At 37.5% G+C, this 27,675-nt stretch overlaps 1 protein-coding gene and 1 long non-coding RNA gene across 11 annotated transcripts in view; one reads left to right on the forward strand and one right to left on the reverse strand.

The window, feature by feature from the left end:
* UBE2D3 (ubiquitin conjugating enzyme E2 D3) overlaps nt 1–24,059 on the reverse strand; it is a 30,132-nt gene extending 6,073 nt beyond the window's left edge. The window contains exons 1-5 of one of the 10 annotated variants that reach the window (XM_090266355.1): nt 23,975–24,059; nt 22,510–22,664; nt 8,808–8,871; nt 8,680–8,711; nt 1,035–1,112 (exon numbers count right to left, since the gene is read on the reverse strand). In XM_090266355.1, the coding sequence (XP_090122481.1) occupies nt 1,035–1,112; nt 8,680–8,711; nt 8,808–8,871; nt 22,510–22,533 (198 nt within the window). In that variant the 5' untranslated portion in view covers nt 22,534–22,664; nt 23,975–24,059. The other 9 variants (XM_090266359.1, XM_090266357.1, XM_090266356.1 and 6 more) reach the window with 9 other exon arrangements.
* Nucleotides 24,060–24,076: 17 nt separating this feature from the next.
* On the forward strand, nt 24,077–26,564 carry LOC150019372 (uncharacterized). Its single transcript, XR_016509046.1, has 2 exons — nt 24,077–24,327; nt 25,900–26,564. It is a non-coding gene; the product is annotated as an uncharacterized LOC150019372 (long non-coding RNA).
* Nucleotides 26,565–27,675: the final 1,111 nt, after the last annotated feature.

Here is a 27,675-nt window from a genome sequence, read left to right on the forward strand (position 1 = left end):
AAAGATATGTATTTGGTTGCATTTCCACAGTACATAAAATACAGTGTACAGCTCTGAATAACACACCTTAAGGAAATGGCTTACTGCACCCATAACATGATGGCGAAGATGATTATAGTTAAGTCAATGTTCTACATGTATTTTACCTCTTTTCATTATTCATATAGGCTGAATTTATGTCAATTGCTTTGAAAAGTCAAGAGCCATGTTTTTGATACCCTGTAAACCAGTCTACTTCAGTTCATTAAGCAACTCTTACGTTTTGATATTGTTATGTATGCAAACTAAAATCCCAAAATGATTCTAGTTTGTCTAAACTCTAACAAAATCACAGTGTTAAGTTGTAGCAATATATGCAAATGCATACTGAAGTTGGAACACTAGAAATCTAACTATTACAAAATACCAGGGTTAGTAATCCAAATCTGCATGAACATTAAAAATAAAGGGAGAAAAATTCCACATAGTATATTCAAGCCCTGCAACATTAAAAATAAGACAATTCTTATTTCCATTTACAAAGTTCAAATCCAGGTCTAGTTCCTTTTTAACTAAAGATTAAGAGTCAGGATTCTGTATCAGTGACTCAATTCATTATATATATATTCAACCTCAATTATTCTTATCCATTATATATACATACACCAATTTGGCCTTAACTATGCAGAACCTTAACTTTTTCCTTTTCATCGAAATATTGGGACAACAGTGGTTAATAAAATTATATAGGTTTCAGCTGTACAACTCTATATCATGCCATCTGTATATTGTATTGTGCGCTCACTACATTTATCTCCCCCTCACCCTCTTTTACCTACCCCCATTCTCCCTTCCCTCTGGTAATCACTGTACTGTTGCCTGTGTCTATTAGCTTTATTATTTTTTTCTTAAACCTTTCACAGCTGTTCATCCAGCCCCTTAACCCCCTCTGTTCTCTGACAGCTGTCCATCTGTTCTCTTATTTCCAAGAATGCTATATTCCTCTGAAATAAAGCATAAATCTATACTAACAGATTTTGGGGGAAAATACTTGCCTTAGGTGGTTTGAAGGGGTAGTCTGTAGGAAAATGAATTGTCAAAAAGAATACACCGCCTTGATATGGGCTGTCGTTCTGTAAAAAAAAAAAAAAAAAAAAAAAAAAAAAGCTTAACTGATATGTAAAATATTATTGCTAAATAATCCATATATAACAATTCTATTTTCTAAGTATTTCTCTAATATGAAACAAATTACCTATTATTTACACCGCAATAAAAGGCTTAAATCATCTAAAATTCAGTTCACATTAATGGAAAAACAATAAAAATTTACTATAGAACAATGAACCCTAATTTACTTAGATCCCATTTTACATACATCACCAAAAGTATTTTTAAAATTATCCAGAAATACAAGTGTTCTAGGTCTTGATTCTCACAAAGGGGAAGTATACTTAGCAATAAAGCCTACATAACAATATAATTTAACAAATTATAATTTGAAAATAAATTTTTACATTTGTAGAATAACAGCCATATATACACAAATGGCTTTGTACCATTCTGGCCACTGGCAAACCAAAATGTTAGCTATCATAGGTAACATACAACTACTTTCAACAGAAACAGAAAAGAAACAAACAGGTTTTTAAAGACAGTTTAATTCTCAATGGATCCTCAAACTTCTCATTTAAAACCATGGAAGTTTTTCCTTCAAAGGCATAACTGACTTCTCCACAGCAAATCAATATACAGGATTACCAGATTTGGAAAACAATGTGGAATGTTCGTTTTTCCACTTCAACAGAAAACAAAACTTCAAGTTATGGCAGTATTCTTTCTCCTTTGCTGTTCTGCTTATTATAATTTGATTATGAAGAACTCCCTTAGCAAATAAATATTATATACAATGTTAGTATGAAGCAACATTTGGGTGCAACTATTTGCTAGGATTTTACATTAATTTAACCAATACCAAAAAAAAGATACCACTGTCTCCGTTTTATGGATGAACAAAATGGAACTTAAAGAAGTAATTTAGTCAGATGTACAAATGGTGTATCACAGGACCAAGATTCAAACCCAGGTCTTATGAAAACCACTGATCAACACCAATCAAAGAGTGATCACCTAAGTTAGTGACCTAATCAAGGATTTAAAGATAAAAGAAAATATGAAATTGTCTTATTATCCCTGGACAGGCAAAGATGTATTTGAAAATTTGGAGTGACTGAATTACAACCACCCTACTCCATTAAGAGTATGTATATAGAGCTGAAGAGTTTTTCACTATGCTCCCTTCTGGGTGTTAGGCAAATAAAAACTGCCAGTTTTGATGCTTTAATGCTCATTTAACCCCCAGACCTCTGTAAAATAGTTAACTACTAGCTGAATTAATCTAACTCTTCTATAAACCAGTTATGTATAAGGGACATATAGAACAATTTCTTAATCTTGATAGGTTTAGTCTGGTAAAGAGACATGAAATGAAATGTTACAGATATGAAAAATTAACAGGGTTTAAAGAAGGTCAAGTTACTGATGAAGCATCACATTCAAAGAAACATACCATTAGGAAATAAAAGAACAATTTAAACTTAGTCCTTCCTACACCAAACTCTCTCCTTTTCGTATTACCTACAAAAGTTTAACTTAAAAAACTAAGACTGCAAATCAGCATATGAGAAATATAGGGAAAAAAAAAAAAATCAATGCAGAACACCGAAAACTAAAATGAACTTATCAGATTAACATATATTTCTTAACATGTTGCATACAAAAGGGGAGAATTCTCGTCATTTGATCGTGTAATTTTAAACAAAATAAGGTTATTTAAACATTCAGTAGTAATTTTTCGTTTGCTTTTATTAAGGATAGTAGCTTAACTGTTAATTTCGTTAGGTCATTTCATTAATATTAGCCATATAACCCGACAGAAAATCCGGAGCCGGAGTCCCTAAGGCGGTTTGACGTTGTAGTCAACACCGGCAACTCCTGAGGCGCACCTGAAGCCAAGCTGTATTGACTCCGTCTTTCCCTTGGACCCTTCAGCTGCGAAGAGAGGGGGGGTCTGCTGCATGGGCAACAGCAGACCCTCCATATCACCCTGCCCAGGCTCTGTAGCTTCAGCTTCACTGGAGATGACACTCCAGCGTCATCGCAAGATGTCGATTCAACACAGGAGGAGACAGATACCGTGTCACTCCCGAGTTGGACTGCACAGCCATTCTCGGCGGTGCAGATAGACTCTTAAGAAGCTACACCATCGTCTTTCGAGATGGACGGCTGCCGACTAACCATATTTAAATCTTAAACTTTTCGTCTGTGATAGCTCATAACTTCAATTTCAACAGCTCAATCTTTATGCGTCATCCCAGGTTACCCCACACCCTTGCCTAATTATATGAGACTGTTTATCCACGTGGTCCTAGCTCAGTCATCTGCGGGGAACCATATCTGTATTGCCCTGTCTTCAAAGTCAACTCTCAGCTACTTTCCGTCAACATAAGCAAAGATAATGAAAAGGACAAGGGGGACTCACTCTCTTCTGCCTGAGTCTATACTATGCACTCACAATTCTGTTATGGGCTGCGGTTAGTTTCTTCTCTTGATGTGTCTGAAGTTCGTTTCCTTGAGTCCTAGTGAATTGTGAACTTGGTGTCTTGTGAGAGGAATTGCTCAAATCCTTATTTTAGGAAATATTCAACAGAATACCCCATATAATGGCATTGCATAGGAAAGACAGTGCTTTGTGCGAAGAAGAAATTTTATTAGATCTGAGCGCTGATGATCTGTCAGATGTGCCATTTGAGTATAATGAGAGCGACGAGAGTGAATGTGATTCCAATTTTGTAGTGAAGGTAAAAAAAAAAAAAAAAATCCTCGCCTCTCGTGATAAGTGACAGTGATTCAAATAATAGTGCAAACGAGGACAACACTTCATTTGCTACATGGAAAAAAAAAGATTTGGAGAGAGATTTAGAGCAATTTTTAAGCCAGCCTGGAGTGAAACAAATATCAGAAAATTCTACCAGTAACCTTGATGTAGTCTCACTCTTTATTGGAGAGGATTTTTTCCAAATGATGTGCGTTCACCCAATCTTTACTACAATCAAAACAAACATAAATACAAAGAATCTCCCAAAATAGGGTAAAGGTCAGACATAACTATTGCTGAAATGAAAAATTCTTTGCCATTTTGATTCTAATGGATCAAGTGAGGAAAGATACACTGAAGGAGTATTGGAGCACTTATCCTTTTATTGCAACCAACTATTTAGGGAATTGCTGACCAGAAACCGATTTGAGCAGATATGGAAATTTGGCACTTCAGTGATAATGAGGAAATTTTGGAGACGATGGACAGGCTATATAAAGTAAGACCCATTCTAGAATACTTTGTAGAAAAATTTCAAAATGTATATAAACCCAAGCAGGAGTTATCACTTGATGAAGCAATGATCCCATGGAGAGGAAGATTGAAAATCAAGACCTATAATCCAGTGAAAACTGTAAAATATGGGTTACCAGTTCGTATGGTTTGTGAGAGTGATTTCAGCTACGTAAGTAATTTAGAAATATATTTGGCCGAAGGTAAAAGATTAGAACAAACCATCCTTTCTCTTCTGAGGCCTCGTCTCAATGTTTGGCATTATGTATACCAGGATAATTATTATAACAGCGTGAAAATAGCAGAATTACTCTTGGATAATAAAGTAAGAGTTTGTGGGACCATACGGCCAAATAGACGGCTCCCTGCCACATTGAAGGGTGAAGCGAAAACTTGGAAAAGGGGACAGTGCACATTCTCACATAAAAGTGAAGTGTTACTAGTGGTGTGGAAAGACAAAAGGGAGATGAGGATGATTAGTACTATTCACAGTGCTAGAATGGAAAACTCAAAGCTAAGAGATAGGGTCACAGGACTGGTAATCAAAAAACCTATCTGCATCTTGAAATACAGTGAGTGCACGAAAGGTGTAGACAGGGCAGATATGTATTTATCATATTACACCATCATGAGAAAGACAATGAAATGGTCGAAGAAAGTAGTGCTGTGGCTTATCAACTGTGCTCTATTTGATGCTTTTAAGAGTTTATAAAATACTATATGAATCAAGTAGCATTCGATTCAAAGGCTTTCTGCTCCAGATCGCCAAAGAGTGGGCAGCAAGTAGAAAGGAGCCAGATACGTCATCCTCAGACGAAGACTGTGAAGATAAGCCGACAGAGCGTGCTCCTTCAAAAGATCACTCACACTGTCTCTCAAGAGACCTTAGTAAGTATCATCTCGTTCCTATCATTGGGATGGGAAAGAAAAAATACCACACCAGACGATGCGAAGTGTGTGCTTCCAGAAAAATTAGGAAAGAGATGAAGTATGTGTGCTCTACTTGCGGCGTTCCACTCCACAAAGGAAAATGTTTCATGGACTATCACACGAAGAAGAGATACTAACATTATTTGTGAGTATTACTTTTAAAGTTTCATTAAAAAATTTTCATTTTTGAGTAAGTTATAGCATTTTAACTAAACCTATGCACGTTCAAAGAATGAGGTTTAAAAACCTGCCGGAACAGAGGATTAAAAGGCATTTAAATACCCCGGTACGCAACGTGTCAATATGGCTACATTAACTAGGAATAAATGCTTCAAATAGCATACACTTTTATAACATAAGGTAATATTGAAAATGTGTCTATACTGCATACAATTACCATTTTTAAAATAATCCTAATTTTTAAAAATAAAACCCAAGTCCAAAAGTTGTTTAAGCTCACATTTCAAGAGTCATACAGTCAGGTGTATATCTGGCTGTTTCTGAATAAAGGAAGTCTAATGATGAGATTTAGGCAAAGTCAAATTTCATTTCATTGCAGTTCAAAAAAGATTGAGATGAAAACATTTCAAGGTTACAATTTAACACAACAATTCCACCCAATCAGAGGAATAGCTGGTAAAACCACAAGATGCAGAGGTAACTAAACTCTGCCATCTAAAAAAACTGAAGCTTTACATCAAATTTACCATAAATTGTCAGCAAACGGAAAATACAACAAAGAAAAACAAAAAGGAATACTTGGATCCATAAACTGACCCAAATCTTAGAAATACAGAATTTATATTGGATCTCTTCTTTAGAAACCTACCCTAGGTTTTGCTCCAAGCCACTCCTTCTCAGTGTTATTAGTCTTCCGCTATGGCAACCCTAAAACGTTTATTAATATTCACACAGATCCATCTTCTTTTTATCTCCTGACCCATAACTTATTCCTGCTAACTCTTGAGTCTTTTTCTGATGTAGTTATTCATTCATTCCAGGACATATATTCAAATGCCTACAAATATTTCTACTTGAATGTCTGTGTCCAAAACTCAAATCACAATGGTAAAGCCAGATAACCAGGATCTTACTGTTGACTGTCTCATCTCCTCAAAGTAGTTACTGAATCTTGATGATCCTTAAAATCTCGTGAATTTATCTACCCTACTCTCATTTATACCCACCGCTTCTGCTACCTTAGCTCAAGATCTTAACTACAGTAATCCCTCCCTCAGTTGTGATTTCATTTCCACGGTTTCAGTTACCAGTCAGAAAATATTAAATGGAAAAATCAAGAAATAACTAATTTCATGAGTTTTAAATTGCATGCCATTCTTAAGTGTGCTGTCCCACTCAATCCCACCCGACACGATCATCCCTCTGTCCAGCATACCTGGACTGAATATGCGCCGTGTCCATTAGTCCATTGATATCAAATACTGTCAAAGCATCACAGCACTTGTGTTCAAGTAACCCTTATTTTACTTAATAATGGCCCCAAGGAAAATTACTAGCATAAATTACTCATTTATGCTTCACTTTAATTTTACTGTAGATAATATATACCTTGCAACAGTTTAACAAAGTAAAGCAGAAAACATCACACTGGTTTTAAGAGTTGGTCTATTTCATACACCATCCAATTAGTCTTGATTACCAACTCTTTTGTGTATTAGTACTAACAACTAATTTTTATGAGACTATCTTAAAGCACTCTCTATGTCAAAAAATGAGCTTTATTTGTACAGATATAATAATGTATTTTACTCAATTCTTTGCTTTAAAAATTGGTGATCTACAATGGAAAAATCCTAGAAAATATAATTTTAAGTGCCTACAGATTCTAGGTAGGCAAAATGAAGTGGATCTGGTAGGAACTATGACAGACAAACCCCTTTTAAAAAAGGGAAGCAGCTGCTGCTCCATCCCAAGCTATTATTGCTTATGGGAATGAGGGCCTAGTCAGAGGTTAAAAAGATTGTCCAATTTTAAAACACGTCATGGATCAAAGTAGGGAAAGTCACTGGTTAATTATGTGTTATTAAAAAAAATTTTTTTGTTACCAAATTAAACAAAAAGGAACACTTTAAAAGCAAAATAAAATTTAAAGCATTAAAAATAGTCCTTGAGATTGGAAATGATTAATACTGACTTCAAAGTTTTGATTAGAATCCACTATATATTTCACATTATTAAACTACATACACCACTTCCTCCCCTAAATTTGATTTAATCTGATTAATAATCTCCCTACTTTCAAGTCATAACATTTCATAATTACTCTTAACTCAATCATCCCTGCTTGCTTCCCATAAATTTCTCCTATTAAGCACTTCATTCACATATTACTTATTTCCCATGTTTTAATTGTCTCTCAGATTTTAAGTTTCCCAAAGATTGAGAAGAATCATGTCTATTATGTTCATTAGTATCCTTAATGGCTGCACATAGCAGGGGCTTACATTGGTTGAGACAGAAAAATAGATTAAAGATTTCAAAATTACAACTACTGAACAAACAGTTGCTGATCCAACCCATCTGCTGGCCAACTTTTCCAAGGGTATTTTTTTCTTTTAGAATTATAAACATCTATTTACTGATCATTATTTCACCTAGTACATTATTGCCATTTATGTTAAGATTAAACCATCAAAAAAGGGAAGAAAGCAGAAAATTCAGTAAGACACACATATAACTTAGCATAGAAATTTGGAAGTGCCTTCCAAGTCAAAAAAAGTAAGTACTGTGCAAGATACAGTCTTACCCCAGGATGTTTTACTGCGTTCTAATTCTGCGAAATTCTTAGATGATATCCATAATTCTGAATATTCAATTATCCAGCATATACAGTTTCTTATCTACCCAGGATAGAAAGGAATTTTGCTGTATTCAAAATACCACTTTCTATCTAATGACACTCAAATTTTGTATAAAACTAAAGTCCCAGAAAAAAATAAAATAAAATAAAAAACCAAATATAAAAATAACACAATTAAACCTAGATTTGGGGCAGTTACCCAAAAAGAGCAGAATCTTTAAATAACACCATGATAGAGCCAGTAAATTAACTGGCTCCACAAGCAACAGGAAGCTCTGTGACAATGATTTATACTGCTATGAAGGAAAACTAGATCGATGTGTGAAGAGATATATATGGTAGGTAAGAGATGGTATACTCTAGAAACAGGGCAGACGCATACAGTATATGTAACAGATAATTCACTAACTTACTTTCTTTCCAAAAGAAAAGTACAACCATACCATATCCAAAACAGAATTATGATGTAATAAAAGAATCCTAAAGACTAAATTAAAAATTATAACTAGAAAGACACTGAATTTTCAAAAGCAAAAAATGTTAAATTCTTAATACTTACAGGTCCCATAATTGTGGCTTGCCAATGAAACACTAAAACAAAAAAAAAAAAACACAACTCTATTATTATCTAAAAATACACAAGCTTTTATTAAATTAGCCATAAAAATCAACTTGAAAGTTACTTACTATCATCTCCAACTGGACCTGCAGAACATTGTGCTGGAGGGTCACGGGCCAAGTCACTAAGTTCCTACATTAAGGCAGAAAATGATAAGTAAAGAGTCTACTTCCAGTTCATTTTCACCTCATTCTCTTAGGGACATACATCACTATTCATATAAATAATATACTCTATTAGGAGAAGAAAACATTTAAAAGTAAATCTACCCCAGGTTCCTGGGACATGGTAGACATAGTTATTTATCTAAGATAATCATCTTGGCTAGAGTCACAAAATTATATAAATACATCAACATGAAAATTATTACGTAAACAGCTGCCCTCTTACAAAAAAAAAAAAAGAAAAAAGTATCCTATCATTTGCTGACTTTTCAGACCATCTGAGAGTCCCTCATTTTTACAGTCTTAAATCCTCTGTTCTTTCTGAACCAAACTATCCACAGACCTCATTTTTCTAATAGAAAAATTTTTCATGGGGCTAAGTAGATACCTTTTTTAGTTTGATCTTATTCCCCCAACTCAACCCTGTCTTTTACTTAATACTGAGTATAATTACAACTCTAGAGGACTTTATCTCTCTAGGTAGAAGTATTCTCTTAGCAACTAACATGCAGTTTCCACCTTGTATTTACCAAAAAAATGTGTACTTAGCCCTTCCGTGACTTGTACATAAAAAATATGGATTATCTAGTAAGAAAATAAAGTTGTTTCTTTACTAGGTTTTTAAAAAAACATTTAAGATAATGTAGCTATATATCTATATATAAATCCCTATAGAAATTTATAGACCCATGAGATAATAATGCACTTCTCTAAGAAAATTAAGGGACTATGCAACACTGCAAGAAAATAACTAGAGCAAATATTTGCCTTTATCATATAATCAAAATGCACTTCAGAAAATGGCCAGGTGTTCATGAATGATCAGTCTGGATTCACTCCATTAAAAAAAAAAAAAACAAATCAGTGAAAAACCATCCTTGCGGTAATCATTTTGCAAACTACACAGATAAAATCATGTGTACATCAAAATCTAATGTTATATTTCAATTATATCTCAAGGAAATTGGAAAATAACTCTACTGCTACACTGCCAATTTGCCTCTGAAATTCATACCATGACTGCTGTATAAAAGTAGTCAAGACAGCCAGAGGTCCCAGGATTCACAATGTTAGTATGATGTAAGATCCTATCAGACCTATAAGTTTACCTATGTAAATATACCTTCATATGTTTAACATATTTAAGAATGGGATAAAATTTACGTCAAACACTTGATTCTGTGATCAGTAAGAATTACAAGAACTCTAATATCAAAGTTAAACAATGGATTAATGCATATTTTAAAGAAAAGAAAACCTTACAATATATCGATTGATTCTGAAACATGTATTTGAAAACTTTTTTTGAGTAAAAAAAAGAAATGTACTGGCAACTTAAATTAATCAACTGTCGATTATTGAGCAAACAACTTTTTCAGTCTGGATCAAGTCTTACACAGCTAATTACATTCCATCATCAGCCACCTCTTTATAGCGGCTATTTACTTCAACACCACCTAATAGCCTTACGTGAACACAGAATTTTCCTTGTTCCAAAACTTATATAGCAAGTTCTACAGTGTAACTAGCCCACTAAAAAGAAAAGAGAAACCAGAAGCTAGCTCATGCAAGTCTAATTCTTTCTTTCCTTAAAGAACTTAAGGACCCGAAGTACACTTTAAAGGTTAAAAACTTACCTGGTTCCAAACCACCCTCCTTCCCTCTTTCCCACAAAAGATAAAAGATGGGAATTTTCAAAAATGATACTACAACCCAAATACAAACTTCCATATGCAATTCAAATGCTCAAACACAGCATCTTGGAATAAGGACATTGAGTATGTCCTCCTTGAGTATTTTATCACTGTGGGATCTCACTTTTTTGTTTTTCTATTACATTTGTCCCACTCCCCCCCTCCCCATTGCTTCCCCTGAAGTCTCATTTTGAATTCAACTTAGACCCACTATTTCCTAGGCTTATTTTATCATCTCTAAATGTCTATCTGTATAGAAGGTGTGAGAAAATGAATAAGCTAAAGCACTGTGACACACAACCTGGCACATGATGTACCAGTACTAAACAATCAGACCACTTGCATACCACCCATCCCTAAGGCAAGATTTTCTGGGTAGACATTAAATCATTTATTAAAAAGCAAAACTGCTTCATAAATAGACTACATATTAAAGCCTTAGCCCATATGAATCTTTTGCCTGTGTGATGAATCTTTATGCTTTAGCTGTCTGTGATGCAGTCATCTAGTAATTATACTGCCATGTTATACATAATAACACAAGGTCAGTAATTCAAGAAATATTTGTTGATGGGGTTTTAAAGTAGCCTGGTTATTGACTTAAGTTTTATAAAATTACTAACATTTGGCCATATGTGAACTACAAAAACTGGAATTTCATATGGTTGTACGTAAAAATGTCCAGTTATCATCTGAATTCAATTATTACTGAAATGAGTTTCTTACATTGATCTACCTCAAATTAAGTACTGAATACATTATGTTCTGAATAAACGGATTTGCTAAAAATGCCTGAAGAAAATACCCAGCAGTTATTTTTATATAAAAAAACCATACTCTATAGTGATGTTAAAACAACTTCGTTGCAAACCAAAGTTCAGGAATATGTAAAGCTGACCTAGAATACTATATCAATATTCTACTTGAAAGTTTAATTATGAAGAACACTAAGAAAGTATTATTTACACAGTTTTTCTGCACACTGATATTTATAAACCTTTACATGTTGGCACTATCATTCCTTTAGAGTAAAGGTGTAATTTCAGTTAAGCACTGAATTTCAACTCGTTACTCCTATACTTGCAGGCTCTTATCACTCATATAATTTCTCAATCCCTTATTTTGCATGACCAAGATATCTCTGAAGCAATAACCAAAGATTTAAATAAAACCAGGCCAGTTAATTTATGTACTAAAATACTTTAAATTGAACATTGAAAAATGACCTAAATGAAGTTATTTTAAGGATCAAAACAGGTTTTTAAATCAGGTATCAGCTAGCACTTAACTCTATGACAACAAACAACTGTCAGGATATTATGCCGAGAGCACAAAAAACTGAGAAGATGTAAGAATATTCTTAGTAGGGTAAAACAATAAAAAGCATAGTAAGGAGTCTTCGTAGATGTTCTATGTAGCCAATATTTTGCCTACTCAATCATCCATCTTACCCTACTTTCATGGAAATACGTACTTTTCCCTTACTCCAAACATGTGATTGTAGTGTTGGGTGATTTGTCGGCCCTGCAAAACCAACTTATTCATGGCTAATCACAGATTTTGTTCCTCTAGGCAAGTAACCAAAGCCAAGACTTGACTTTATATCAGCCTGTCCATTATATCTAAACCAAGATTTTTCAAATTAAAGCTAGAAAGGAAACTTTTTCCTTCTCTAATTAGGACCCATAAGGACGTGACCTAGAGCTGTTACCAGGCATGTGTCCTGTAACTAAATGGTGAATGGGGGCGGGGGGGGGCAGCCCAGCCCACACTGGGTGACAGAGAAAGCAAAAAGCTGGTGTGGCGCATAGGGCATTTCAGGCCCTGAGGTTATAGCTTGCTATGGTTCCTAGAGCTATTGCCTGTCTAGTAGAGTTAACTTTCAATCTTATCACATAAACTAGACATTAATATAAACCCATTTCTGAAATTAAAACTGTAATGATTAGTTATTAGCTAAACTTCGCCATCAAAATATTTATTGATTTATATGGGATGACCTTGTAATGATTAGTTATTAGCTAAACTTCACCATCAAAACATTTATTGAGTTATATGGGACAACATTTTTGGTATCAAGCACATTAGGTCTGAAAACACCAAGATGGAAAAAGCATGAATACCTTCACAACAGACTGAGCAAATAAAATGTAGGTACAACACACACACACTACATTTCAACAACCTAAGTGCTTAAAATAAAAGCATTCAAATGCATTGTGAACCCTGAAAAGCTACTACTAACCTTGCCTGGGTCTATTATAATAGTGACATTTGAGCAGGTCCTAATGGAGAGAGAGGCATTCTAAGTGGAGAAACTCATTCAAAGTCAAGGGTGTGAAAGAACACAGGTTGTAAAAATGCTTGTAGTTTGGTATCCCAGAGACATACAACAGGGTACACTAAGGGAGTAGCAGCTCTGGCCAGAAAAGTTATTCAGGGCTGGATCTTTTCACAGCCCTGAATATTATGTCCAAAACTATCCCAAAGGCAATGGGAAGTCACTGAGTTTTTAAGCAAATGAAAGACAAATAAGGTTTGGTTTTTTAACATACCTACTAGCATAGTACGCCAGAAAGGATTCTTAAAATTAAGTCATATCCTAAAAGTACCCATGTATCTGTGTATCCAGTTTGATAGTTAAGTAAGCCTTAACATTTTTTTACTACATTCATTCAAATTTAAGAAATGCTCCAAATATAACTGAAGATCTCTCCTGTACTCCCTAGATCGTTTCCTTTCCCCAAGAGGTAACAGAGTGCCCCAAGTTTGGTTTCTGCCATTTCTCCACATTTTCACACACTACTAAATAGTATCTTTTAAGAAAAATAGCATTGTTTTGCAGGTTTTCAATTTTGTAATATAAAACTATACATGTCATTCAGAACATTGGTTCTTAACACAAGGACTAAGAATCTGATGAACTGTTGACCCACAACCTCCTAAAATGCTCATGCCCGCACAAAATTTGTTTAATTTGTGGGGTATCACAGATTCCCCCCCCTGGCCATCATATTTGTGGGTATCCCTACTATAATATATAACAAATATTATATAATCAATACAGAGTAGATAACCACATTAGGAAACTACTGCAGTAATTCAGAAATTCCTAGGATGAAACAAGATCTTAAACACAAAGCATTTTACCCTGAAAGCACCTTATGGAAATAGGCCTTATTTCCACTTTATATTAGAGCCCCTTACTAGGTGAAAGACAGGATTGAGTTCAAGTATAGGGTATGCTAAGCTTCAATATAGATGGGTAGGAGAGCTGAATAGTGTATCCAGCAGACAACTTGAAAAATAGGTATAGGGATAAGTTGCAAAAAGGATGTTTTCTAAAGAGCGTCCTTGCATCAAAGATTTATTTAAGAAATTGATACAGCATTGGGCAAACTGATCCAACTCTCCATTCTATTGAAGAAATAAACGCCTTAGATTGAACAAGATATGGAAAACTGACATTTTCTTAGAATCAGCTCCTCCATAACGATTCAGTTTGAGCTTTACTACTACACTCAGTGTGACTCTAATGTTAACTATTAAGTTACATGGCCTTTAAATGAAAGCCAAATGAGAAAAATATCTGTTCCACTGCAAGAGGAAATTGTATTTACTAAGCTTGAGATCAATTTCCAATGAAGCTACTTAAAGAATTTTCAGAAGTAATTTTGTCTTTGGTTTTCACTTTATGAAATGACTTTAGAGCCTAAGTTTCATGTGCTTTAGGGACAAAAACAATTTATAAAATTAATTCTTTGCTTCCTGGTAGAGGAACAGTGGCAAAACCTGAAAGAACAGCACACACACATATAAGACATGTAAAATCTTCATACTCTGTTCAGACTCCTCTTTCCAGGGAGGACAGCATTGCTCAGGTGCTCTCATGTCCAACTATTAAGACCAGAGAAATATGAAAATAGTTGGCAGGGAAGACTGGCATACACTAGTTTACTATAGGCTCCACTCACCCTGAAGGGACACTAAGATGGATCAAGGACATAGGGAAGACTGGCATACACTAGTTTACTATAGGCTCCACTCACCCTGAAGGGACACTAAGATGGATCAAGGACATACAATTAGGGTCGTCGTCGGCAGCCATCCGTCTCCAGAGACGATGGTGTAGCTTCTTAAGAGTCTATCTGCACCGCCGAGAATGGCTGTGCAGTCCAACTCGGGAGTGACACAGTATCTGTCTCCTCCCGTGTTGCATCGACATCTTGTGATGACGCTGGAGTGTCCTCTCCAGTGAAGCTGAAGCTACAGAGCCTGGGCAGGGTGATATGGAGGGTCTGCTGTTGCCCATGCAGCAGACCCCCCCTCTCTTCGCAGCTGAAGGGTCCAAGGGAAAGACAGAGTCAATACAGCTTGGCTTCAGGTGCGCCGCAGGAGTTGCCGGTGTTGACTACAACATCAAACCGCCTTAGGGACTCCGGCTCCGGATTTTCTGTCGGGGGTTTACTGCCTTAGCCTTTCCCCTGAAGAGGTATGCCGCAAGGCAGCGGAGGTTTTTTGGAGTCAGAGTTTTCCTTCTCTGATGTGCCCTGACTGGAAGATCGAACCAGCGACACTTAGCTCGCAGGCCGACGCTCAATCCACTGAGCCAAACCAGCCAGGGTGAATACAATTAGGGTACAACGCTAAATACAGTACTGCCCATAAAAAAAATCCATGGAAGTTGGACATCTCTATGCCATCGTGGGCTCTTTTGGGATCTTCCCCTGAATTGCTTCTCCTGAACCCTCATGCACACCTGGCTAGGGTGAGAATTCAGCCTTCCTCCCACTGGGAAATACTACCTTCCCTTTAAAAGCCTAAAGACACATAGGAAAAGGAGTCAAGCATCTCTCTCCAAAAGGCAACAAACAGAACTTAAGCTACTGAGTGTCCTCATCATGAGGCACAGGACTAAACAGTAATGAGTCTGATCATTCCTTTTGGAATGGGGACTAGTAAAAGAAAACCTAGTTTGTTTTGACCATTGATTGTTGGATGTAAAACATGAAAAGGCTGTGACACTGACCTAGAAGTCTAAACACACTGCTAAATACTTTATTTTTTGCTTCTCTCTTCTCATTAAAGGCCTGAAGGCACAGGAAGTATAAGCAATGATCCTTGCCTCCAAAAAGGTATGAGTTGGAAATAACAAGATTTGTAAAGCTACTGAGCATCCAGCAGCCAAGTTTACATCAGCCTCTAGTAAGATTTAATAACTCTGACAACATTTAAACATTCCGCTCAATTTTCAATGACAGCCATCAACATAACCAAAGCAAGCATTTTAAAGTTTCTAGTATCAGCTTTGCTAATAAAGCACAACTCTCTAAATAACTTATATTCTAGTTTGTCCAAGTTCTATCGTTCTCCCAAAGACTTGAAAAATTTTAACTCAGATGATTACTGTTACAAGGCTAAGTTTATGGATCCCATCCCTTAAGTGCAATATCTATCCCCGCTATGTTTCACAATCATTTGTTAACCTAATCTGTCATCCATCCTGCACTTCATCACACAAAGGTCATAATGATAGCAGTAGTACATATCGTCTCCTAGCATTACTTTTGGGAAAATTTAAAGCTCGTGACATTATTGAAAGGAAATTTCTTGAATTTTAATCAGGAGTCTTGTTCTATCCAAATTTCCACTTATCTCAAAGACAAGAATTGTATTACCATGCAAATCAGCACTATAAAGACAGCCTTTGCTTTTAACTTAAACCTGTTTTGAGTAACTCAAAACACTTCCTTGAGGACTGAGAGAGATGAAAGCATGAGGTGGGAACAAAAACAATGCATTTGTAAGAAATTTTCAGATAAGAATCACCCTCAAGGACCCTTAACAACCTAGCAATATTAAGAATATATATTTAGAACAGAAAGGTCAAAATGCAGTACAATGAAGTGTTCAATTAGGCAGACAATAACTGCTCAATTGTTCTTAATAAAGATCAGGCTTACTATGAAGTAAACAAAAATTTAAATCCACATTGTGAAATTCCTACATACCTTATGTACATACAAACAGCAAGGAAGGAAAACAACAAACATCTCAGAAACATATGGTTACCAGATGTTATTTCAAAATAAAACTTGGCAAGATTGTGGGATCTGAACAATTTCATAAAACTAGAATCATGAACGAGAAGAAATAATTCCTTTAATTTCCATTAAAAGCTTTTTAGTGTGGAATTTTGAACTTCTTGTGAGAAATCCTGAGTTTATCTCGAAGATGAAGAGAGATGCTATACACTATGTCTTATTACATCACTGACAAGATATTAACTTCCTGTTTAGTTGTAATTATAGTTGAGACTAGCATGCTTGTTCATTGGACAAGATACAAAGAATGGCTTAAATGAATAACACTAACATTTTCTTTCTTTAAATCACAATTAAAAGTAAGTCATTTAAGATTATTCAAAGCTCTTCTTTTGTAAGTAGTATCCAAATGGGCAGAGATAGAAGTGAGACTTAGGCTCTAAGCTTTGATGTGTGACAGCAAATAAGGCATTTTATAGATGTAAAAAACAAGAATTAGTATCACTGAAATGAAAATATTCAATTATATATATTAGCCATGAAATTTTAACAATGTTGGGATTAATATGAACAAGTGTTCCATCCTGCAAATGGACAAGTAACCAAGCAGTGTATTACAACTGAGGCCTGAAAGGTCAAACAGGACAAATTCAACTATGAAAAGCTGGTTTGAAGTCTGTGAATGATACAAGATTATGTTGAAAGTATAGCTGGAGATAAGAATCAGATGTCTGGGCAAAGTATAAAATATTTCATTGAATTTTTCTCCTCCCCACATAACAGAGTCAAGTGCAGTTTTGAGAATAAATCTTATTTAACAGGGTAAATTGGCTAGTAAAATACTAATTGCATCCAAATGAGATCTTTGGTAGCAAAACCAAGAATACAAATGGCCAGTTTAAAAATGAAAATTATTTAATTTTGCTAATTTCAAAACATTGGTTTCTTTTGGCAAAAGTAAGTATAATTAGCGAAGAAAAACCTGACTGTAACAATGACAAAATGTAGTGCAATAAAGATATTTAAAACCTATCTTCATGGGTAAATTTTACATGTGAATGAAGTTACCACTTATAATTTCTTTTAAATAAACGTTTCTCCTATTTGGTATATAATACTATTCAAAGGTATGTTGTATGAGGTGCAAATACCTATTCACATGTTTATATGCTTGTTGCCTCCACTCAAACCAAAGATTCTCATGGGTAATGACAGGCTTCCTTATTTTTTATCCCCTGGGACTAAACTACTGTGCCAAACAGAGTAAACCGTCAGTAAGTATTGACTAAATGATTATCACCTATGTCTGTGGTTCTCAACCAGAGGGAAGCGCCAGAAATGTCCCCAGGGAGCACTTCAAAATTATGCCTTGTTTCCAGAGAAAATAACTAAGTCTAATATGACCTTGTCCATATACCTATATTCTTCAAAAACTCTGAACTTTATGACATAAATGTAATATACAATAACATATATAATACAATGCAAAAGCCAATCCAGGATGTGAGAATTTAATGAGAACATTTTTATCTCATTACTAGGAACCTACTCTCATATGGAAGATCATAGTAAAATGCTTTGAGAAATTCTCAAGAATTAACTATATCTTGGATAACCAGTGACAACTAAACCCACGAGTTAACACAAACCTGCAGTAGGTATAATAAGTTTTTCCCCTAGTACTAGCAAGAGTTTCAACTGTATATTTATATAAACAATAAAACTAGACTTAACACTGCAGGTGAGCATGATGAAACCAAACCACATAGTATTAAAGTCACCCTTATTCAAATTAAATAAATTTTAAGGTCATTATATGATCAGCACTCCTTAGTAACACAACTGTCCTACAAATATAATTACCTGGCTTCAGCCCTGGCTGGTGTGGCTCAGTGGATGGAGTGCCAGCCTGTGAACCGAAAGGTCGCTGGTTTGATTCCCAGTCACCCCACATGCCTAGGTTGCAGGACAGGTCCCCAGTTGGGAGCGTGTGAGAGGCAACAGATCAATGTATCGTTTGCACATGAATGTTTCTCTCCCTCCCCTCCCTTCTCTAAAAATAAAATCTTAAAAAAAAAAAAAAAAAATTAGCTGGCTACAGACAAGTCTTAAGGATCCTGTAAAAAAACTCATGTAAGATACAGTGTTCCCAATCTATAGGCTCACTGGGGACAAGTTTAAGATAACCCTAAGTGATAAGCTGGCACATGATAGTTACTGGTACATGATAGTTACCATAGTTCTTGAAGAGACAAGACAAAAAGAAACGTACTCATACTTTCAAAACTCACGTCAGCTAAAAACTTAATTCATAAATCAGTTATAACCTAACAGTAAGTTAAATCCCATTTGAACGCTAAGTTGGAAAAGAGACAGAGCTTACTTCAGGTAGCCAAGACTAATGTCATTCACCCACTTAACTATAAAACAGGAAATGAAATGGTTCACCATAGCAGTACAAGCATGGAGTTTAAGACCTTGAGTTGAGGAAGTGTATCTAATTTGAATCTCAGTTACTTACTAGCTGTGTGACTATAGACAAGTAACTTCACCTCTCTGTGCATGTTTCCTCGTGTATAAAATGGAATGATAAGAGCATCTATCTCACAGGGTTGTTGTAAATTAAATGAGTTGACAATCATCAAGGGTTTAAAAACAAGTGTTTAGTATATAGTAGATGCTAAGACCATGCCATTATTAGAATGATACATGCAAAAGAAAACCTTTGGAGTACTAAAAGCTAAAGAATGACATGACAATGTAGTGGTTAAGAGCACACCCTGTGGAGCCAGACTGCCTAGGTTCTAATCCCAACTCTGATACGACTTTTTTTTTTTTAACCTGTCTCAAGATCTCTGATCTCAAAATGGGAACAGTAATTGTACCTGTGTCCTTGGGTTGTTATAAGATTAAATGAGTCAACACAAGTGTTTCAAAGAGTTCTGACACACTGCAAACACTCAAAAGCATGAGCTATACTTTTAGGCTTGGTTCACTGTATTTTATATAATGTGAAGTTCTCTAAACTTCCCCAAAACACAGGCACTGTAGTTATTTTAATGGGAGTAGTAAAATTGCTATGGCTCCCAAATACCACCGATCAACTTGGTATTCCCAGTTTTGATTATGTTGTTTAATAAACTGCCTCATTAGAACATACTACAGCTGTTCTAAATAAATATAGAAAAAAATAAAACAAAGAATTGTCTGAAAGCTGCTTGACCTGAGAAATGTTTTCAAACAAAAAAATCCAAGAACATAAGCTTTAGAACAAATTCAAAGGCTTGATCAAATGAACTGTCAATGCGTAGTCTAACAAACACTTCATTAAAAATAATTATATCTTAATATTTGGAATTGGAGGGTTTCAGAGAAGAATTCAAAATAAACAAGCACACAACACAAGAAATACCATAACATCTATGCCTACTTGATCTCGTATTTGTAGAACAGAGGTGCCCTCTCCCAATAGTTGTCTAGTTGCTAAAACATTTTTTGGATCTGGGATTTTTTAAAAGTTTCACTGTGTGATTCTGACAGCAACAGCTGAAGATCAAACCACATTCAAGTCAAAACTTTTCTACAGGTTAAATTTAAAAACAAAAAACAATCACAAAAATACCACTGATTTTTCCAATTTATAAAGTGTTATTATGTCAAGTTTCTGTATTATACAAATCTTCAAATACTCACAAGACAATTGAGTATTAACAAAGAGTACTAGATTAGAAAAAGTTCTTTAACATAATAATCGGGAGTGTCATGTGCCAGGGGCCTGTTCAAAGCCACACATCAACCTATTTAATCCTTAAAAAAGCAACCAACAAACAAAACAACCTAGAATTCTAAAATTTGCCCTGCTCACTGTTGCATCCCCATACTAGGCACTCAACTATTTATTTTTCATATAAAACAAATACTCATTTTATAGAAGAATACAGGTACCTTGCCCAGTCCTAGAATTCTAACTGGAGCATTTTTGCTCCAAAGTTCACAATCTTAACCATTATATTGCCTCTCTAGAGCTTTTAAATCATTACAAGTTGTGTCACAGCAGCTGGTTATCACCTGCAAAAGAAAAAAAATCAATGAGACCTTCCTTTTGAGTGTTCTGTTCCACATATACAAAAAACCATGGATTTAAAATTATCCCACATTTTAGTGGCCGGAATTCCCATAGATTAAAATGGTTTTGATTTGTACTAAATATTATGTTCGTTGTATTAACTATGCTGTAACATATGTAACTATGCTTCTCCAGTGTGTTGCTGGCCTTCAAAGGGGTCAGAGAAAAGGATGTTTAAGTAACCTTTTTTAAGTCTTAATTCCTAATTTTTCTTCCTCTTTTTTCAATTTTCTCAAATATACAAAAACAAGTTTCTACTTAAATAAAGCCACAATGACAATGCAAAGATGGCCAAAACAAAATCAACTATTTCAGCATCGATACATGGGTGAAGATCTAAATCATCTTCAAATAGAACAGTTTTGCCAAATAAACACTAAAGTCACACATAAATGTAAAATTAAGCAGTATCAGGTCTATCTTAGTAAAGGGAAGACCTCGCATTTCCTTCCACGTAGAACTTTTTTAAAAAGTAACCTATCAAAACTAAAGATTCTAACCTACAACCTCCCCTAGTTTTAGCAAGGCTGATTTTATTCTATTACATTTTTTTCAAGTTAGCTGTAAATACTCCACCCTCCTAGATTGTGCAAGAACACACCACGCATACACAAGTTACAAAAAAGGGAAATACGGCCTGAGAGTTTGAATATAGCTAAGTATTGAGAAGTAGGTCTTGGAGCAGTGTACAACCTAATGTAAAAGTTAACATTTAACAAAAAGTATTATTTCATATTATTACAAAAGGAGACGCCGGAAAGAGCCTGAACCAGTAAAAGCAGCCGCCATCTTAAAATGCGGGACAGAAGTTAGAGCAAGAAAATGAGACTAAACCACCGGAGGTGGAGGTTCCGCTCACCCCGAGCCTTGAAATATGCTATTTTCCAACTGAGATCGACAGGTTAGTAACAAACCACGTTTTAAGGAGAACAATCTTCCCAGAGAGCGCTATTAAATGGGCTTAGGCAAAAACAGGCACACCTAACCTTAGCTTCCTGCCATTGCATCCCGGTCTCCCCCCACACCCCCCAGTCCCAGCCAGACCGAAAGGGAGCTTCCAGAAGGCTTTTACATCAGTTCCCGGTGTGCTTCTGACAAATAGCTTCGGGTGAAAAGCCTGAACCATAGGAAGTGGCAGCACTGTGTCATTCCATCTCCTCCCAACCCCACTCAATTCTTGTGTAACTTGACCGGAGTGATTAAGAGTTTTTGACTAGACTCATTCACACTACTCTTAAGGTGGCAAGACACTTCTACCCCAACCCTTAGTACTAAGTTCGGGGCTCCCTGGGTCTCTGTGACCTGTTCCCCGCTTAGATCCCCACCTTTCTTCACCCTAGAAAGCCTAGAGCCTTGATCTTACAACTAAAATAAGTTTTTAAGCACCGAGAATAGGACGTGCCATAACATCTGCGGGACCTTCTCTTCCCAGGTCTGACCCCCAAATAGGACTGTTCCCTCAAAAGCAGAACCGAGTAGCCTGAAACCACTCTTACCAACCCCGAACTTGCACCGATTTCACTGAAACATACTCATTAATACCCCACTTGTTTCCCAAGTGTTGTTCACTAGCTTTAAATCTAATTTCTTCATCAAGTATATCCGCGTTCCCCATCCCCCAAAGGAATAACGACCCAAAGAAAGATATTTTCATAATTACACTTCCCCCACCCCCACGCTTCCTCCGGTCCTGAGCCTTCCTTTCCTCCCACGACCCCATCCCCTACGGCTCAATGGGTTACCTTATTAATCCGTTTCAGCGCCATAGTCTGTGCTTTGCGTCTGGCTCCTCGCTATCTCGGTGTGTGCTCCAAGGTCCGGCCAAAACTCTTGATTATCCCGGCGGCAGGGAAGGATTGTCTCTTCGTCTCACACCGGCTCTACCAGACACAGGCGCCTTTTGCAAAAACGGAGCAGATCAGCACTCGCACAGGCCCCGAAGAGACCCCGATGAATCCGGGTCCCTCAAAACGGTCGGGATCCGGGGTGGGTGGGGTGGCGTGGCAAGGCCACCAACAGCCTCTATACCGAGCTTCGGCCCAAAGAGGGGACGAGAGTGACGGGAAGAGCGGAGGGGTGGCTACAAGTCTGACTTCCCGGCCTTTTGAAAGGAAGAGACCCGGGTGGGAGAGGAAGAGGCGTAGGAGAAAAGGGTGGGTGCGGGGCAGGGTCCAGAGCCCAACAGAGGAGGAGCCGGGGCCTAGTCGGCGCTATGCCGGCGTCACTGGGGCAAAGAAAGGCTAGAGGGGAGGGGGGAACAGGAGGCTCCGGACTGACGCCGGGCTTCTTTCGGTTTCTATTCAAAGATGCGGCCGGGGAGGAGAAGGAAATAAAGAAGAAAGGTTTGATGTGTGCTGCCGTCCCCGCAGCTAAAGCTATTCTGTGTCGCTCCTGACGCCACCGTACACTCCGCCTTCCAGCGCGCTCCCGCGCGCGCGCCGGCCTAGCTACCGCCACCACGCGCCCGTGGAGCCCTAGAAGCTCCGGCTTAGGCGCGAGGACGCGCCCATTCCCCCTCCCCCTTAAACAGGAGAGGCCCCGGCTTCTCAAGCGTTCTCACCCTACTCCACCCAACAGGCTGGTCACTCAGGCCACCGAAGGCCTGTGTTTCCCCTTACCCGGCCAGCCAGTGGGCCAGCCTCCCTGCCCTTCCCCTAGCCGTCCACACCCACGCGTACTGAGGGGCCGGGGCCTCCCTCAAGCTGCGGCCTCGGCCTCCTCCCCGCGCGGCAGCTGGTGCCTCCCCGGCCCTACGGGGCTCACGCGCAGGACACAGCCACAAGATGTCCGCTCTGACGGAACTACTGCCAGCTGCCACGCTCCGCCCCTCCCCCCCTCCTGCCTCTTCACCGCCGCGTATCAGTCCGCCAACGCCGCCTTCGCGAGCACAGAACGAATCCAAGGGAACAGGAAGACGGTTTACTTCCCACGTCCAAAACAGAGTGTCTGCGCTACCCACGTTTCCTTCTTTGCAGAACAGCACCTTCTTATTAAACAGATCGGAGGTTGGGCTGGGAGGGCGGGGGCCGGAGGCGGGTCATGGGCTGGGGGGAAGGGTAGACGGGCAGCGGAAACCCTTAGACTCAGAGAAGCATCCAGAACCGGAAGGAGACCATGGGAGGAAGGTAATGGAAACAGCAGCTGCGCAGTACAGCCCCATGCCCCTCCCAGCAGCGTCCTCCACCCCCCCACCACCAATTTCCTCACTTGGTATGGAAGCGGTCTCGCGATACTCTCCTGGCTGGGTTACAGGAGCTGTAGGTCTGCAGTGACTTAAGGGCAGTTTTGTGCGCTCTTCCGGATGGGGGCCCGCCCACAAACTCACAACTCTCGCGAGGTGCACGAAGCACCGGCTGGAGCTGAGGCGGGCGGTCTCCTTCGAAGCACCGCCCCTGGATGCTTATACTGGTGGGAGGAAGAGGAAATGGAATTCCCCAGCGGGCCGACACATTCCCTCTCACGCGCCCAATCAGGAATGTGGGGTGGGAGGCGCCGTCGACTAATTACTAGATACTTTTAGGCCAGGTTGACCCGGGCTTCTGAAGTTTCCAGTGGAGCAGGTGAGAGATATTGAATCTGCCGGTTTGGGTCTAACCATAGGGAGGAGGTGTCCCTCAAAATGAGAATGGGCACTTAAAATAGAACCTAGCGGGTAGATCATGGGCGCTCCCACCAGCCGAAATCTAGTGTATTTCTGATTCTGGAAGATCAATACAGTACTGAGATGAGCGCGCCCATAGCATTGACCTCTTGCCAGAATTGGAGCAGCCTAGGAATAAAGCTCACCTGTGAATTGATCAGCATGGAGGACAGGGAGATAAGGGCGGGCTGTTTACTGGTCTCTAATCAACCGGCACGATCTGCCAAGGTTTAGGTATGGGAATAGATTTACTAGTTTTTCCTCCTGTTGCTATGTTTCCATTCCTAAAGCCACAGCCTTGCGAAACTCAAGAAGTCTAAGTTTTGGGTCAGAAAACCCAATACTCAGTGAAACATCCAGGGGAAGAAATGTTAGGATAGGACTGGCCTATTTTAATCTGCTGGGTGTGAAGTACAGAGGGCGATTTTGCTTTCTAGTGTTTCCTTCAGCCAACGGTTAGTTAAGACATTAATTTTAAAAATAAATTTAAAGATAAGTACTGATCTGCTTAAAGTTTTCTAACATTTTTTAATGATCCCTCTTAACCAGTGGAGATCTTTAAGACTGAAATGGAAATATAAACTTGTTTTAAAAATACACTTAAAAAGGGAAGCAGCAAGTTATTTCCTGTTACAAGAAAGTACTGTATTACCTAGTGAAAATTTCACAGGCCCGTGATAAATGAGCTAATGTATACTGTTCAAGAGACCATAACAATATAAGGTCACTAAAAGATTTTGTTGAAAATGAGGGTTTTGATTTAAAGGCTGGGGTTAAGCCTGAGAGATACAGTTCTAGTAAACTCCCAGGTGATCGATGACTGTGGTCAGTGCTATTCACTGTGAGTAGCAAAGCATTCCAGGCTCATCTCATGGCCCCCCAGTAATTTTTCCTTTGTTCTTTTAACAATGCTAACAGAGTAGAAACCTAGGATTGGGCAGTCTGAGTAGAGGGAGGAATCCAGATTTGATTTCTGGCTATATTAATTCCCATTTGTTTGATATTGTGTAGTTCCTCAACTTACTTTCTTCAACTATAAGCTAGGCACAATAATAGCTGTCCTTTCTCATAGGGTAATTGTGTCGTTGATATGTCATAATGTATGTGAAAGGGCACTGTAGACTACAATGCTGTATAAATTAAGTTATTAAACTAACTAGTGAGACATTAACTGGCCTTAGTGTGAAACAAATCTGTAAGTGTAATAAGATAGGTAATATTCATGGAACACATCATGTACCAGATACTGTGCTTGTTAACCCCCTTTACAAATAAACTGATGCACACAGAGATAAGTTAATATCCCAAAGTCACACAGCTAATAAATGGCAGAATTAGAATTTGAACCCATGCAGCTGAGTATTTATTGAATGGAGTTTCATATTGTCTCTTAATTTAGAATGTAGGAGTGCAGGATATTTTGTTTCTACTTCCAATGCCATCTGAATTGAATTTTGACTCATTTCTCCCTCTAATTGTTTCGTTCTTTCAGAAGCCAGGGCTCAGAAGTGGTAGGAAACATCCCTACCGTGAAGAAGCCAATTTGTGTTACTCCAGTTTAACAGTCTTCAGTATGAAAGTATAGTGAAACATGTTAATGCTCTTAACAGAACACAGTGGACTGGGACACATTTTGAGGTCAAGAGTTCTTAAATTTTTTTGGTGCCACACTGGCAATCTGGCGAAGCCATGGACTCTCCTTAACATAATGTTGAAAACAGTTTGAAACAGTCAAAATATTAAAGAAAAGCAAATTTTTGATATAGGAATATTTCTGCATTATTAACTCAGTAAGATCAAGTGATGGGTCTAGAAAGACCAAATTTTTGAAATGATGGACATAAATATTTCCAGAGCTATTCATATAGCCCTGGCTGGTGTGACTCAGTGGATTGAGCTCTGACCTGCAAACAGAAAAGTTGCTGTTTAGATTGCATGTCAGGGCACATGCCTGGGTTGTCGGCCGGGTCCCCAGATAGGGACATGCAAGAGGCAACCACACACACATTGATGTTTCTCTCCCTCTCCCTCCTTTCCCCTCTCTGAAAATAAATAAAATTATTATTTTTTTAAGTTATAAAAATAAAATGCTATTCACATATCTAATGTTATAAAGAGCCCACTTTGTAATTTCAAATAAAGTTAAAGCTGATTTTATTCACTTGACCTGTTTGATTTACAATAATAGAAATGTCTTCATATGAAATAAAGGAGGATAAGTACTTTTTTTAATATTGCAGTTTGTAATGTGCTAAAAAGATGGTTTTATATATTGAAATAAACATTTACATTGAGAAATTAATGCAACTACAAAATGTAGAAAAGATGAGCTAAAAACAATCCCATTCTTAATATTATATTGAAATCTCAAAAACTTTCTAATTATGGTAAATCAGATTTTCTTGTATGAATTGACATAAAACACGAGAAAAATATAAAGGATCAAGAAAATTAGTATTAAACTGGCAATGAAATAACTAATCCAAATAATGACGTGTGCCAGTCTTAATGTTATGTGAATATGTTAATGAACCACATTTAAGTACAGGAGTTAATTAAAATGTTAAATAGTTAATATGAGATTAGTACATATACATTTTTAATTAATTTTTTTGATTATGCTGTTACAGTTGTCCTGATTTTTCCCCTTTGTTCCACCCTCCACCCAGGACCCCTTACTGCCTCAGGCAATCTCCACACCATTGTTCATGTCCATGGGTCATGCCCACAGGTTCTTTTGCTACTCCATTTCCTATACTATACTGTACATCCCATGGCTATTCTGTAACTACCTACTTGGACTTTGTAATCTCACCTCTTCACCCATTCCCCCATACCCACCTTCCATCTGGCAACCATCAAAATGCTCTCCATATCCATGATTCTGTCTCTGTTCTTATTTGCTTAGTTTGTTTTTTAGGTTCAATTGTTGATTGATTTGTATTTTTTGCCATTTTCTTGTTCACAGTTTTGATCTTTTTCTTTAAAAGTCCCTTTAACACTTAATATAATAATGGTTTGGTGATGATGAACTTCAGTTTTTTATCTGGGAAGCTCTATCTGCCCTTTGATTCTAAATGATAGTTTTACTGGATATAGCAATCTTGGCTGTAGATCCCCACTTTTCAAGACTGAATATTTCTTGCCTGAAAAGTTTCTTTTGAGAAATAAGCTGACAGTCTTATGGGAACTCCCCTGTATGTAACTTCTCTTGCTGTTTTTAAGATTTTCCATCTTTAGCCTTAGGCATTTTAATTATGATGTATCT

This window comes from Furipterus horrens, unplaced genomic scaffold (assembly GCF_987537825.1).
Source record: "Furipterus horrens unplaced genomic scaffold, mFurHor1.1.pri manual_scaffold_2, whole genome shotgun sequence".
Taxonomy (NCBI): domain Eukaryota; kingdom Metazoa; phylum Chordata; class Mammalia; order Chiroptera; family Furipteridae; genus Furipterus; species Furipterus horrens.